The following is a 17,176-nucleotide window of genomic DNA, read 5'->3' as shown; positions in this document are numbered from 1 at the left end:
TGGCAAGAGTGAATGTCGACATTCTAGGAATCAAAGAACTGAAATGGACTGGAATGGGTAAATTTAACTCAGATGACCATTATATCTACTACTGCGGGCAGGAATCCCTTAGAAGAAATGGAGTGGCCATCATGGTCAACAAAAGAGTTTGAGATGCAGTACTTGTATACTATGAACTTGCTGAACTAACTTACTAGCTCTAATTTATTTTGTAAATCCCTTGGCCAGAGGACTGGAAAAGGTTAGTTTTCATTCCAATCCCAAAGAAGGGCAATGTCAAAGAATGTTCAAACTACCACCCAAGTGTATTCATTTCACATGCTAGCAAGGTAATGCTAAAAATCCTTCAAGCTAGACTTCAACAGTACATGAACAGAGAACTTCCAGATGTACAAGCTGGATTTAGAAAAAGCAGAGGAACCAGAGCTACCAGAGATCAAATTGCCAACATCTGTTGGATCACAGAAAGCAAGGGAATTACAGACAAACACGTACTTCTGCTTCACTGACTATGCTAAAGCCTCTGACTGTGGAAAACCCCTAAAGAGACAGGAATACCAGACCATCTTACCTGCTTCCTGAGAAACCTGTATGCAGGTCAAGAAACAACAGTTAGAACCAGACATGTAACAATGGACAGGTGAAGGCAGGAGAAGGGGATGAGCAGGAGATAGTTGGATGGCATCAATGAAAAAAGGGACATGAGTTTGAGCAAATTCAGGGAGATAGTGAAGGACAAGGGAACCTGGCATGCTGCAGTCCAGGGGGTCACAAAGAATCGGACACGACTGAGAGACTGAACAAGAACAAATTCCTGGGATTTCTACAGAGATAATCATATCATCCACAAATATAAACAACTTATTCCTTCCTTTGTGAGCTGTATGCCTTTATGCCATGTACTTACATCTTCTGGAAGGAACAAAACAGAAAAACAACACAACTTTCTGGATTGCCACTTACTCTCGAACCCAATCTGAGGTATATGAGGCAAAAATAAACCAAGGGAACCCCTGCTGCATCATTCCTCAGATCCCAGGGTCTCTAGCTGGTTGGCCTTCTTCTTGCCACCCTTCTGTCTTCTTATAATTGTTTTACATATAATGCTCAGAGTTTTAGTCGTACTCATTAGGAAAAGCAGGTGGGAAGTCAGTCTACTCCATGTTCCCAGATGCAGGAGTCCTTTGGTTATTATTTCCATGTTCAATTAGTTTCTAAGTTGTGTACAGATTCAAGTTTGATTTCCTTTGGATCATAGAATGGACTTCCATCTTCTTATTTTGTCATGAAACATTTTTAGCTCTTAGGTAAGATCTCACATGTTATATTATGCAATGCTTATCTATGAATCCTTTAAAAATGGAATTTAAAAAGATTATCTCTTAATATCCTTCGCTTCTGAGAGGCAAATTAATTTACGTGATTAAGAAAAGTGCTGTTCTCTCAAGAGTATGGACAATTCCTGCCCTGATCAAATTTAAACAATTATTTTCATTATTAACCACAGATACAGAATTTTTGTAATAATGCTGCCAAAACATTAATGAAATATACTTCATTTAAATGTTCAGTCAAATGAACAGTAATTTTTTACTTATAAATAAATACCTACTGTGACTTGTTAAAAATAAGAAAATGAACACAAAGGCTTCAGAGTTAAAACGAGAAATTCAGAATTACTTTCCGGTAGTGGCTGTCTTGTCATTTGACTTCATAGGACAGCTCTTTCATAAAATACAGACAGTTCTGGTTTTAAGGTTCTCAAAATCAACAGAAAATACACTGTTAATAATCAATAAGAACATGTTTCATATGTCTTGAAACCACCACAACACACTAGCCCCTCCAGTTTCAAATCCAACACCTCTAGGAAAGGAATGCATCACTGAAACAGGCAACTTTCTATTTTAAGTTAAACAAGAGGACAGAATGGATTTCTCTCTGGGTTTGCTGTGTAAAGTAAAACATTTTCATATGTCTTCAAGTTGCAATTAATTGGTAACACAGGTAAAGCATTAGCTGGAGCCTGTAAGAAACATATTAAGGACAATCACAGAGCACCTCACTAAGTGGAGATGAACAGGATATCTTACCCAAGAATTCTTCAGTGAAAATACCAATGCTGCTGAACTACTATGGTCAACTTCCGAGTTCAACAGGTAATTAGACGAGTATTATTCCTAATCAATATGTACTCACTGTTTACTATGTGGAAGGCACAGTGCTAGCTGTGGCCTAGGACCCCTATCCTTAAAGCAAGTGCTTCTCCAATCATTTGCAGAATCCCTTTCTGCAGCTGCTTTTAAAATTCTTATGCAGAAGGCGGAAACTGCAGCATTACTCTGTACAAACTACATATTTTCTTAAGTCTCATTTCTCCTTTTTATGAACTAGAGTGTAGTCATACATTTACCTTAGAGAGGATTAACTGCCTACTCCTGCACGTGTAGTAAATAAATGCCATATCCCACATACACAAAGCACAGAAAAATATGGTGTGTTCAGAAAACTTCCACAGTTCAGGCTGACAACAGAAATAATTGAGATACCACAAATCTTAGTTATTAAATATGGCAGAATTTCCCATGTTGTATATAATGTTACACAGCAATAATGCTTCCTCTATTTAAGCGGAAGTGGATGCAAACAGCTACAAATGTTTAGTGTCTTGAAACACTTCCAAATTTCATTACTGTTCTTTTTTTTCCCTCTTCAGCCACATTAAAGAAGATTTTAGGGAAAGTATATACAAAGTATATATCTGTTAAATCATTCTGACTTCAAGAGAAGGGTCAGAATATAATTTAAGAATCTGATATAACATGAATGTTACAAGGTATTTCAAAGGAAAGAAATTTTCTACTTTCAACAACTATCTGTGTGTAAAAAGCTTATGGAGTATAACCAACAAATGATTAACAAATGATTGCTATTATGTAGAATGATAAACATTTTTAAAAGGCCTTTTATTTACCTCTTCTACATTAGAAGCAGTCTTAGCAGAAGTTTCCATGAAGATAAGTCCGTGTTCTCGTGCAAAAGCTTCACCTTCTTCTTTTTTTACTTCTCTTCTAGATTCTAAATCACTGAACATGGGAAAGAAAGGGCTCAGTTATCAACCATCACAGTACAATTAGACTCAAAGTTATGCTGACCATTTTTCCAATTAATTTTTCCACACATTAATAATCAACTGCATTATCCTTCATATTATGAAAGTCAAAGTGCACACTGCTGAGCTTCAAAGAACTAACAATCCAAGCAGAAAGATTCTAAGTTAGAGTCCTAGAATGCTAAAACCAGAGAAACTCAAAGGGAACATCAAGCCTCAAATTCCACCTTTGAGTACAGCAGGTTCCGAAAGAAGGGAACTGTCTTACTCAACATAATGAGAGAGCAAAATTACACTAGACTCCTCATCCTTCAGCCAGACTCAGAGTCTGAATATGATTAAAAATTAGTCACACAATCCTCAGAAACTACAGAAAGTTGACTGATAAAATTCAAAGTACTACTGAAACATTAATTATTTATCCTAGTTGGTTTAATTCCCAATAAAACTGTTAATGAAAGAAGAGAGAGAAAAATAGAAGTCTAATTTAGAAATTTTGGACAAAAGTACGGTATTCATTTTTATCATACTGGAATTGTATTATTAGTTAAGGCAGGGGTAAAAAGTAGCTGTCTCTTCTTCAAGTATGTTTTATTGTTAAAAAAAAAAATTAAACTCCGTCTGAATAACTGGATGAAGATAATCTATCTAACTGAAATCTGGGGCCCTCCTGTGTGCGAAGCCATTTCCAGGATATGGGGACAGACCACTCATCAAATCAGACATAAAACACTTCCCCCCCACCCACCCCGGCCACCTCATGGAGCTTATATTCTAGCAGGAATAAAAAATAACGGTTGGGGTACACCCTCAACAGTGATACGGCAATGTGCTACTGAAATTCAGCTCCCTTATCTGACAATCATCCTTAAGACTCTTGTTATCTGAAATTAGCCTTAAATTACACAAAATCTTCAAGCAAATACTTTCCCTTAACTGCCCTTCATCCCATTTTATGTGTATCAGTTCAGTTCAGTTGCTCAGTCGTGTCCTACTCGTGCGATCTCATGAACCGCAGCATGCCAGGCCTCCCTGTCCATCACCAACTCCCAGAGTCCCCCCAAACCCATGTCCATTAAGTCGGTGATGCCATCCAGCCATCTCATCCTCTGTCGTCCCCTTCTCCTCCTGCCCTCAATCTTTCCCAGCATCAGGGTCTTTTCCAATGAGTCAGCTCTTCGCTTCAGGTGGCCAAGGTATTGGAGTTTCAGCTTCAACATCAGTCCTTCCAATGAACATCGAAGACTGATCTCCTTTAGGATGGACTGGTGGGATCAAAAGGGACTCTCAAGAGTCTTTTCCAACACCATAGTTCAAAAGCATCAATTCTTCGGTGATCAGCTTTCTTTATAGTCCAACTCTCACATCCATACATGACCACTGGAAAAACCATAGCCTTGACTAGATGGACCTTTGTTGGCAAAGTAATGTCTCTGCTTTTTAATATGTTGTCGAGGTTGGTCATAACTTTCCTTCCAAGGAGTGTCTTTTAATTTCATGGCTGCAATCACCATCTGCAGTGATTTTGGAGCCCAGAAAAATAAAGTCAGCCACTGTTTCCCCATCTATTTGCCATGAAGTGATGGGACCAGATGCCATGATCTTACGTTTCTGAATGTTTGTATATGCCACGTTTCATTTAAATAATCCCTTATTTGGGGATATTTCAAGTTACTCACAAGTTTTCCCTACCAGTATCTCTGATGATGTCTACATTTACAAATGTTATATTAGCAGAGGGTTAAGGATGTGTACATATAAGAGGTTGCTGGAACGAAAGAAAGTGGCACTTCAGTGTTCAGTTCTGTTTTAGCACTCATTTCTTCAGTTTTCCAGGCATAAAATCATATTGTTGTCTTCGACTTTTCATCCCATTAAACCCACTCAAATCACTTTTACTACTTAAGTATCTTTCTTTCCTAAACCATTTTCTTAATTTATGCTTTCTTGTTTAGGGTATTCTAATCCTTTAACTATTAAAAACTTTCATCTTTATACTCTGCTTTCTAATTTCTTGTATAATCAATGTCAAATGCCACAGTTAAGAAAAATCTATGTCATCTGTCATTCTGACTAGGTCACTATCTTTCTCAAATGGTTCCACTGGCTCCCTACAGCTTAATTCACCTAACTCAAAAATGGCTTACTCTCTGTCTCCAGGTTTACCCCAATTCCCCTTATCTGATAATAATCCCATTTATCTCTGTTCATTGCCCATTCACTCTTTAAATGTCATACTTTTTTTTTTTCTTAGTTTCTTCCCTAAAATGTCTTTCCACAGCTAGTGTATCCTAAAGAACTACCCTTCTACAATCATTAGAAACATGTTTGGTATACACTATATTTTGCTCTTGCTTTTCACAACTCAACTACAGGCAGCAACCAAATTTAAGCCACCTAAGTGGCTTCCCTGGTGGCTCAGTGGTAAAAAGCTGGCCTGCCAATGCAGGGTTCACTCCCTGGATTGGGAAGATGATCCCCTGGAGAAGGAAATAGCAACCCACTCCAGTGTTCTTGCCTGGCAAATCCCATGGACAGAGGAGCCTGGTGGGCTATAGTCCATGGGGTCCCAAGAGAGTCGGACATGACTTACTAACTAAACAACAAGCTGCCCCAGTCTCGTTTTAGACACAAGAAAAACACTGGTAAGATAAAAGTGTGAAAATTTTCTTTGTTCCTCAAATATTCTCCTCTTATTATTTCACACATCACCACTGAATGGTAGTATGAATACTTCCATATTACTGAATACAAAGACCAAAGCTTCCCTCCAATAGCCTTAATCTTAAAAGAATTTTGATATTTGAGGGGAATGACAGAATCAATCCCCCATGGATACGGAGGGACAACTGTATGTTCTCTTAACAGCAAACCTCAATTAAAATAACACTAAAAAAAATTTAATCTACTCAGTATAATATTTACTTGTTATGTTACTTTTTTAAAAACAGCTTTATAGCAATATAACTAACATTAAAAAAACACACATTTAATAGAAAACTTGATGAGTTTGATATGTGTATACCCTGTGAAGCCACCATTCCCCACTGTAATTCACCTTTTCCTTCCCCTGTGCCCTAGGCAACTAATGATCTGCTTTCTGCTACTAAAGAATAGTCTGCATCTGCTAGGGTTTTATATAAATGGAACAACATAACATGTCTCCTTTTTCATCTTTTTTCTCGGGTAAATACTTAAGAGTGAAATAGCTAAGTGGTATAACAAATGTGTGTTTATTTTCTAAAGAAACTCCTAAATTGTTTTGCAAAATCATCGTATGATTTTATTTTCCCACCAGCAGTAAGAGAGTTTCAATTTCCTCTAAATCCTTGACAATACTTGTTAAGTTGATCATTCTCTATGTAAGTAATGTTTGACAAAACCAGAATCCCTAAAATTTCTATGCTTTCTTCTAGAGTTTTTTTTTTTTAATACCTTTAGCTCTTACATTGAGGTCTATAATCCATTTCCAGTTAATTTTTGTATATGGTGTGAGGTAAGGATCAAGGTTAATTTTTTGCACATGGCTATACAATTGTTCCAGCACCATTTGAAGAAAAGATTACCTCTTCCCCTACTGAACCATGGCATCTTTATCAAAAAACAAACTATATACATATAGATTGACTTCTGATTTCTCACTCTGTTTCACTGATCTATGTCTATCTATGCCAATATCAGACTTATTACAGTAGTTTTACAATAAATCTTGAAGTCACTTTACTGAAACCAGCAAATCCTCCAATATTAGCTATTCTATGACTTTCACATTTTCAAAAAATTTTTAAATCAGCTTGTCAATTTCTACCTGCTTAAAAAAGACTGAAGCATTTTGATTGGGATTACAATGAATCTGCAGATCAATTTGGGAAAAGCTGACATCTTAAAAATATTTATTTTCCAATCCATGAACATGGTATATCTCTCCATTTATTTAGATTTATTTTTTGGACTAAAAGATTCTACAGATAAGAAGGCAGTCATCTAATAGAGGAAGTTTACAAAGACTATGGTAACTACAGTTAGAACTGGGAAATCAAACAGCTGTGAAAAAAATATATTTTTTAAATTGTTTAAGGATTACTTATTTTTTGAGACACAGCTGACTTATAACACTGTAAGTTTAAGGGACACAATGTGTTGATTTGAAGCATTTATATAACACAATATGACTACCACTGTAGCATCAGCTAACACTTCCATCACATCATGTATCATTTTATTTTATGCTAAGAATGTTTAAGATCTCCTTTCACAGCACCTGGTACACAGTGCAGTACTGTTAACTATAATCACAGTGCTGTACATGAGGAACCCAGAACTTACTCATCTTCTAACTACAAGTCTGCACTCCTTTGACCAACATCTCCCCAGTCCATTTGTTTACACTACTCTCTCACTATCCCTTTAATATCTAAAGGATCTGTGGTGATGATACTCTTTTATTCCCAATATTAATAATGTATCTTCTTTTCTCAGTCTTCTCAAGAGCTAGCTTTTAGTTTTACTGGTTTTCTTTTTATTAACCTCCTTATTTATTTTTGTTTACCTTAGGCTTAAATTGCTCTTATCTTTCTAGTTTTAATCTTAAGGTAAAGTTCAGGTTTCTGATTTGAAACTCTTCCCTAATACAAGTGTTTTGTGTTATAATCTCCCTCTAAGCACTGCTTTAACTGCACCCCTCAAGTTTTCAAGGATTGTAGATATAGTAAAGAGAAACTAACTTATGAAAAACAGATACTAATGCAAGTAATTCTTGTCCATGGACATGCAAGCTGAGCCCTGGTGGAATACAGCTATCAGTCTGTGAATTTTGTTCAGTTTTGTATCCATCTGTAAATTCATTTCAGCATTCCTTATTTGATTATCAACGTGTGGTATTTTGAGTTCTCTTTCGAAACAACTGTATTATCTTACTGGTTCCCTCATTAATGGATGAAATAAATAAAAGCTTTGTTGTGTTCATTACCATATAACAGTCATGCTTTTACTTTTCTTAAAATATTATCTTTTAATACTATTTTATAAACCTGAAGAATGAATGAATTCTGTATCTGCCAATTTAAAAATAATAGTTTTAATTGTTACCACTGTAATTTTCTACTAAATTAGTGAAAACTTTCCTATACTCTTAAACTTTATAGAAACTATGGTCAAGAAACTTTTCTGATGTATTATACTATCATTTAAAACATAAACCCAAGGACATTCACTGCAATTATAGTATCTAGAAATATAAAGTAAAATAAGATTGTAAAAACAATATTAAGATGACACTAATATGTAAGTCCTAGAGGTAAGCTTAAAAGTACTAAATATGGTATCTATTAAACAATATTATTAATAAAAGTGCTTCGGCCTTCAAGTAGAAATACACCTGATTAATCCATGTATTGCATTAATTCATATAATACATATTAAATAATTGAAAAAGGGAAAAATGTTTTTCTGGGTTCTGCATAGATTCTTATTTCCACTGCCAAGTATTTTGGATAATAATGAACCTAGCCACCAAACAAATCAGTGGGTTTTATTTTAAATTACTTATCAGATCTGGTGGCTCAGACGGTAAAGCATCTGCCTACAATTCAGGAGACCCAGGTTCAATCCCTGGGTCTGGAAGATCTCCTGGAGAAGGAAATGGCAACCCACTCCAGTATTCTTGACTGAAAATCCATGGACAGAGAAGCGTAAAAGGCTACAGTCCATGGTGTTGCAAAGAGTCGGGCACAACTGAGTGGATTCACTTTCACTTTCAATCAGATAAAATGGCATAAAAATATTCTTTAAAATACAGCTTCCAACAAAAACTATTTCAAATAATAATAAATTCCAATAAAGCTTATGATCTGTATTTTAAAAACCAAAAGAAACCTCTTAATATTCTAAAAATTTCATAATTTAAGAAATCAATAACTTACATTTTGGACAATGTACAAGACAGGCACTTTAACAGTTACCACATAAACAGCTATCCAGTCTTCACAATTATGCAATAAAGATTTAAAGATATAGTCTTTTTACCTTTTATTTCCAATAAGCATAATGACCATGTTGGAATTGGAATGCTGGCGGGCATCTTCTAACCAGGTTGTCAAGTGGTTGAATGTGTCTCTCCTAAACATAAGTGATAATCCGATGACTATTTTCAAAGTATTTTCCCTAGTGCTGTACAATGAACAGTATACATTCCATTAAAGATTATTTTTAGCCATATGCAATGAAACAAGAAACAGATTTTAAGTACAATATCTGGAGTCACAGCTCAATGACTATAGTTCAGTTTAAGAATTAAATGTAACCTCACTTCAGGAAATTCCAATGTATAAATATCATTACCAACCAAACTGATCAACTTGGGATGCTTATTTATATAAGAGAGAAACTCAGTTACAGATTTCTGTAGGAAATTTAAATTTAATTCAAGATACACAGGTTTTAAAGGCAAGCAGTCAGGACATAAAGGCAAAGTTATACTTATACTACTGATACTTAGAAAAATTCTCTGCATTGACCACTGAGCCAAACAATCTGCAAGTTCTCACCTTGTAATATCATACACTAGCAAAGCCCCTGCTGCTCCTCTGTAATATGACCGTGTGATGGAACGGAAGGACTCTTGCCCTGCCTGTGAGGAGAGAAGAAAAGGTTGAGAGTTCCCTTTAATAAGCAGTCCTCTCTACGTTTTCTTATTATTCATATGTGGAATACATGGACAGGGAGAGAATGAGTACATTAAGGAAAAGAAGAAATCCTAACTTCACCAGTCTTAGGAAAAAGTCACATTAATACCACTACTGCTCAAGTCAACCAGACGCACATGCAATCCACACCCCCCACCCCCCAAAACAAGACCTCGAAACCTTTTTTGGCAATCCCTGACAACCCAATTTACTGAATGGCTTCACAATACATGAATCATTATTAGAACACAGAATGGACTCCTAGCAACTAAGCTCTGAAGACAAATTTGAAAGGAAGCAAATAACCCAGAGCCTCACATTTGAATTCAATAACCCACTCCCTGGGGCAGCTGTTGACACTAGAATAAATAAAGTCCATTGTAAATAAATGATGAATGACATCTTTACGCCCACCATCTGCTGGTGTAAAGGTTGTTGGAAGGCCAAGGATGCAGATTTTATCAGTTATATCATAAACTGCAGTGAGCTTTCAACAATGATCAGATGGAATTCTTTGAGCAATCATTTTATTATGAAAAACAGAAAATGGCTCTGAATTTATGAAATTCTTTTCTCTACACTTAATCAATTTTCTCTGTATTTGATATATAATGCTTGTCAAAAGGCAAGAGGACATGAAAGTCATCTTAACACACACTTGTGAAAACAGACCTCAGAGATACAGTTAATCTCTCTCCGCTACTAGTGGCACTAGTGTTCTGCTCTTTAAGAGGCTGGTGTGGGATATGCCTTTTGCCTCTGGGTTTAAAACTGAGGCAGTTCTTATCGAAAATAATTTTTCATTTTTAATCATTTCAACCTTTGAGAAAAAAATGGCATGTAAATTAAGTACATAACAAAGCCTGTTTACATAATTTTTTAATTAAAAATCTACTAACTCCTTGCATTCTGAGTTCTGATCTTCCAGCGTAAATATTCAGTCCTTCCCACCCTCAGAATGCACACAGACAGCTCAGGTTCTGCCCTGTTCTAGTAGTAATACTCAAGTGCTGTTACTGTGGTTCTTCCTATCCTCCCAGGGCCTAGCACTGGGTCTGGCACACACCAGACATGCAGAGAAAGCTGAATTCTAATGTCTCAGGCAAATGCACCAAACGATTATCACTCTATCCTGCTGTCACATCCATACTGACGTCCACCTAAATGAGTGGACATCGGTAGGTCTTGACATACTAAGATGCAGTAAAAAAGAACTCCTCCCAGTGGAAACTAAAGAATGAGACCTTCTTTTGGTAACTTGAAAGTAATTCTGGCACTATGTCTTGCGATAAATTAGATACTGAGAAAGCCATCACATCAAAGGGCTGTAAAAAGAGCCAGCTCATTTCACAGAGTTTGAGGTTAAAACACTAGATACTAGCTGGAAGTATGAAACTACTTATAATTATTTTTACATAATTTATTGGGACACAGCTTTCAAAAAAAATTCTCTCAAATCCAAGTTCAAAAGGCAAACCTCATGGGAATTTCCTCTTTTAACTGCTTAGCATGGGAAAACTAAGGACTAGATTTTTAACAGATTTACTTCACTGTGAATGATATATACCAAGGAAGGATTATGTGGTAAACAATAAAAAAAAGGTAAGTATTTTATGTGTTCAAGACAAAAATCACGTTTAGAGCTCTTCTATCTCCCAAGTCTATACAAAGAGCAAACGTAAAAGTTCTTTAAACTGATCTTGGTGGGATCTTTTGTGGGATGAATTAAAATGAATATAGTTGACCCCTGAACAACATGGTTTTGAACTGTGTGGGTCCACTTATATGTGGAATAGTCTGAGGTTGGTTAAATCCACAGACATGGAAGAACCAGGGATAGGAAGAACCATGGAGAAGGGCCAACTATATATCCAGATTTTTGACCGTGGAGGGTTGTCAACCCTAACCCCACACTGTTCAAGGGTTAACTGTGCATTGCTACAGACCATACAGAAGAACTATTCTGAGATCTAAAACTTCAGGGTTTATAGTTCAAATAAGAAATAGTAAAACGGAAACAAACTTAGGAAAAGCACATATCTGTATATCATTCCCATTCCTCCTGAATTGTTTTACAAAGAACAAACATGTTGCAATATGGAAATAATGTATATTATGCATCACTTTATACTAAATCCACTGAATCTGGATCTTGCCATAATTACAAAATCAAACAAAAATTCAAGCAAAAAAACGACAACATTCCAAGTGATTGTTATGAGCACAGCTATGCATCTTAAAATCTATGATTACTTTGTAATAAGCAAAGATCAGTATTCAGAAGTTTTTTGAGACCTGACTTGTAGGAACAACATTCCATACCCTGGCCTACTAAACAACTAATTGCGGAAAGCTAGCCCAATAGTTAATTATCTTGATCATACTGAAGCAAAATAATCTAGTCTTTAAAAAACACTTTAATATAAACCTGTTCGAACTATGATCAACTGATATGTTTTAAGTGAAAAGAAAATCAATTTATGATATATAGATATTTTTCATCCTCTTCACTATAAGATGGTGGCTTAAAGAGATTTTAGAAGTTTGAAATTGAACAAGATATAGCATTATTTGTAGAAAGGGACTCCTAATAGCAGCTAAGGATATAAAGATTCCCCCAAATTGGCTTCTCTATGTGCCTTTCCATTGATAACAATTTTTGTAGTAACCCGTTTGGTAATTTAACTCCTCCTCCTCTTCTTTTTCTTTTAATTAATTAATTTATTTTTTAAATTTTATTTTTAAACTTTACATAATTGTATTAGTTTTGCCAAATATCAAAATGAATCCGCCACAGGTATACATGTGTTCCCCATCCTGAACCCTCCTCCCTCCTCCCTCCCCATACCATCCCTCTGGGTCGTCCCAGTGCACTAGCCCCAAGCATCCAGTATCCTGCATCGAACCTGGACTGGCATCTAGTTTCATGCATGATATTTTACATGTTTCAATGCCATTCTCCCAAATCTTCCCACCCTCTCCCTCTCCCACAGAGTCCATAAGACTGTTCTATACATCAGTGTCTCTTTTGCTGTCTCGTACACAGGGTTATTGTTACCATCTTTCTAAATTCCATATATATGTGTTAGTATACTGTATTGGTGTTTTTCCTTCTGGCTTACTTCACTCTGTATAAAAGGCTCCAGTTTAGCAAGGTGAAAAGACAGCCTTCAGAATGGGAGAAAATAACAGCAAATGAAGCAACTGACAAACAACTAATCTCAAAAATATACAAGCAACTCCTACAGCTCAACTCCAGAAAAATAAATGACCCAATCAAAAAATGGGCCAAAGAACTAAATAGACATTTCTCCAAAGAAGACATACAGATGGCTAACAAACACATGAAAAGATGCTCAACATCACTCATTATCAGAGAAATGCAAATCAAAACCTCCTCCTCTTCTGTTACCTCCATTAATATACAACTCTACACGCATCAAGCTAGTATTATTCAAAAATCTTTACCCTGAATGTAAATCCTAACCTCTTGGGCATCTGATTTCTATTTGTTTCTCTAGAGTTTTATATTATTATTCAATAAAAGTCTTACAGCCATTTTTTTTCCTACTGGTATTCTATCCATATTCTGAATATTCCTGCTTCTGTGCCTCTGTTTTAACTCTTTGTCTGAAAATTTTTCTCCTCTTTCTACTTCCCCAATATCTATTCCCTCTGAGGACCAGTTCAAGCTCCATAATCCTCTCACAAGAGAGCAAGCTTGTCCACCAGAACCTATACTTAGCCTTTTCCCCTCACAAATCCAAAAGCAACTTCATGTGATCATTTGGGTCTAATACTATTGATTAGATAGAATGAACACACTACTCACATGCTTATCTTTTTCTCCTCCTTAGATCTCCTTGAGGGATAGCCCAATTCAGAATACTGAAGTTTACTTAGAGCAGACACTCAAATACGTCACCTTGAATGATCCCAAACAGCCAATAATGTTAGAAAATTAAAATTTGTGAGAATCAATACTACAGTAATACCTTTTAGTTTCACTGTTAGTCATTTATCTTACAACTCTAGTTACATGGAACACAGCTGAGAGCCAAAAAGAAAAAAGGATTTCTAAGTAGCCAACTGAGCTGTCCAGGGCCCAAACATGGAATCTCAGGTACTTTACTCAACTTAAAAATCTAGACCTATGATCAAGGACTGCTGTTATCAAGGAAAAAGATTCTGAAGTTTACATGCAAGAGGAAGACTACTGGTTTGGATGACAGCAGGATTAACAAGCATCACAGTAATTTTTAGGCTGTCTTAGTGTCAACAGCAAGGATGGAGAAAAAGTCAACCAGGACTATTTAATTCTAGGTTTTTTAAGGGAATTTCATATAGAAACTTAAGAAGATTCTGAGAAGAAAAACAAAGGTTGCAAAGATCTAGCAAAGAAGAGATGTTGGATGCTTTAACAAATCTAAGCATATTTACTTTGCAAAAAGACTTAAGAGGATGTAAGTGCTGACTTCAGATTCTTTTAACACTGTCATGTAAGAAAAACGTGAGACACAGGTGGGAGGGAGACATTAATGTAGAGTGACCTCAAGCAAAGCATTTATGCAAGGCACAATGTATGAAAAACATATTAAAGAATAGTAAATAGTTTAGTTCACACTACAGTGAAGGATTTGGGTTGCACAAAAATGTTTTATTAGCTAAGGAAGCCAACTGGTTTCTGTAAAACAATCACTTCTGGAAAAGAAGAGAAACTATTAATACAGAAGTAGAAAAATTTCCTTTTGGTTAGAGATCATTAATTAAAATCCCTAGGAAAGAAGGGAGTTTTCATATTTTACTTTCTTTTTTCTATGCAGTTTTGAAGTCTCGTTGCTTGACAGAACATAAATCCTGAAAGTTATGAGATGCTACAGGTTGGGGGTGGGGGAAACACTAAGAAATGGTGAATGCATAAATTTGCACTGCAGAAAGAGGAAACAAGAAAGCATAAAAACACAGAGTCCCATGTATGATTCTGGAACAGAGCAAGACAGATTTAGGGTTTCCCATTTTGGGATGACTGTGTGGCACATAGGAAACATGAGGAAACCTAGGTCTCACAACAGCCTCCAGAAATTCGCTCAGCATTCTTGAGAATCCAGTCTGTGAGACTGAATATTCTTCAAGGTACCTTCCTTCAGTAATGGCATTAAAGGTGACAGGTGAGACAGTAAGACTGCAAGATTAGGAAGAAAAAAAAAGACCAGAGGCACGTGGCAGTAAAATTCCCTGTATTTTCCATTTCATTTACTAATTTAGAGTTATGCTGTTTGTCGTCCTAAACCTTTTGGGTTTTCTCAACTGGGGTTCAGTGAAGAATTAAGTCCTAATTGCCCTAAGGTAGTGGTGCTTACACTGACCTGGACCCCTGGGAGTCCCTGAGACTCCTGAAGGGTCCATGAGGTCCTCCATTCCCCAACTATCTGTGTGAGGTTGTATTCTCTTCATCAGTTCAGTTCAGTCGCTCAGCTGTGTCTGACTCTTTGCGATCCCATGGACTGCAGCACGCCAGGCCTCCCTGTCCATCACCAACTCCCAGAGTTTACTCAAGCTCATGCCCATCGAGTTGGTGAGGCCGTCCAGTAGCATACTAGGCACCTACCGACCTGGGGAGTTCATATTTCAGTGTCCTATCTTTTTGCCTTTTCATACTGTTCATGGGGTTCTCAAGGCAAGAATACTGAAGTGGTTTCCATTCCCTTCTCCAGTGGACCACATTTTGTCAGAACTCTCCACCATGACCCATTCATCTTGGGTAGCCCTACATGGCATGGCTCATAGTTTCATTGAGTTAGACAAGGCTGTGGTCCATGTGATTAGATTGGTTAGTTTTCTGTGACTGTGGTTTTCAGTCTGTCTGCCCTCTGATGGAGAAGGATAAGAGGCTTATGGAAGCTTCCTGATGGGAGGGACTGACTGGGGGGAAACTGGTTCTTGTTCTGATGGGCAGGGTCATTCTCTTCATAGACTTCAAGAAAACAACACACAAAAGACTTGATGCACAGGGCGACACAAGAATCCAGCTGTCTTCTACTAAGCAGAGTGTAAAAATTTTCAAAATGTAACAAAATGACACTCTTCACACTGGAAAATAGCTTTTTGTCTTGGGAAAACGGTCAATTTCCATAAAAATTGCACTGTTTATGCTAATATACAATGAGTTTATCAGGGTTATTCTACAATCAATTAATAATGAACTGTTTAATAAGTTTCTCAGCTTTAATCTCTAGTGATAAGCCACATAAGCAAAGGCTCTTTGAGGTCTCTACATATCAAATGTATACAATAAAGTACTTATCTTTTATGCAGAAGATGGGAAAATAAAGAAAAACAGTCATGCAAATAACTTTCCGTGGTTCAGATGAGAAACTGCCATTAAAAACTATGTGACAGGATACTGAACTGGCATTCGATGAACGTAAACAACAGGATCGGGAGCAAGGTAGCGTCAAGTGCTCAGGACTAAATCATCCTTTTAGAATAAACTAATAAACTATCAGATCAAGTGACTATGGTACTGACATTCATATATTTTAATTCACATGTATACTTTAGACATACTGCTTGTTTTTCTTAAAAACATAGTTTCTGGAGCATTTCTATTTAGATCCCACAGCCTGAGAATTTGCTCAAATATGTTCCCCTACACCTGACACCTAGGGTACCTCTGCTGAAAATACTGCATGATAAAAATGAATCTTTTCTGTTACCACATTTTATGTCATGGTTGCAAGAACGTCAGTGTCTAACAAACCATAACAGTCATAAGATAACAATAAAACTGAACACACACACAACAATGTACTTTTATAAAATGACTTTACTGAGGTCATACAAGGTATTTTCGCTATACTTACTGTATCCCATATCTGAAGTTTTATCTGTTTTCCATCAATAGTTATCATTCGAGCACCAAACTCAACACCTGAATAAAACAGAAAGTGTTTTGTTAGGCAAATTAGTGGGAATATACTTCACATTTAAGGATTTTTTTTAAAAAGGGTATTTCTAGGACATGCTATGCCAAATAATACACAGATTAACAAATACAGCTCCCATCCTTAGAAAATGTATAAGGCAGAGATATTCATAAGACACAGGCTAAGAATATAATTAAACACTAAGATATCTGAGTCTTGTGTAGTCAAGACATCAACTGTGCCCTTCATGTTTTGCAGGCTCAATAATATTAAAAATAATTAGAAATGAGATTCAAGAACCAATTTCTTAAAAACTGTTAATGTGGTTTAACAATCACTAAAATGGACAGATGAATTTCAACATCATAGTCTTAGTTCCATCATGGGTTATCAACTAGGAAAGAAATCTCCAAGTTCATTCACTAGAGATGACCACTGTTTAAACATATTTTCAG

General features: G+C 36.3%; 1 protein-coding gene across 3 annotated transcripts in view; it reads right to left on the bottom strand.

The window, feature by feature from the left end:
- Nucleotides 1-17,176, bottom strand: part of RAB2A (RAB2A, member RAS oncogene family) — a 72,686-nt gene that overhangs the window by 18,491 nt on the left and 37,019 nt on the right. For 2 of the 3 annotated variants that reach the window (XM_027561039.1, XM_027561040.1), the window contains 4 exons: nt 16,659-16,726; nt 9,658-9,740; nt 9,137-9,280; nt 2,975-3,086 (listed from right to left, as the gene is read on the bottom strand). In XM_027561039.1, the coding sequence (XP_027416840.1) occupies nt 2,975-3,086; nt 9,137-9,280; nt 9,658-9,740; nt 16,659-16,726 (407 nt within the window). The remainder of the gene's footprint in view (nt 1-2,974; nt 3,087-9,136; nt 9,281-9,657; nt 9,741-16,658; nt 16,727-17,176) is intronic. The other variant, XM_027561041.1, reaches the window with a different exon arrangement.

The sequence above is a fragment of the Bos indicus x Bos taurus genome, chromosome 14 (genome assembly GCF_003369695.1).
Source record: "Bos indicus x Bos taurus breed Angus x Brahman F1 hybrid chromosome 14, Bos_hybrid_MaternalHap_v2.0, whole genome shotgun sequence".
NCBI classification, from domain to species: domain Eukaryota; kingdom Metazoa; phylum Chordata; class Mammalia; order Artiodactyla; family Bovidae; genus Bos; species Bos indicus x Bos taurus.
Note: the sequence above shows the minus strand (reverse complement) of the source record. Positions and strands in the feature narration are given on the sequence as shown.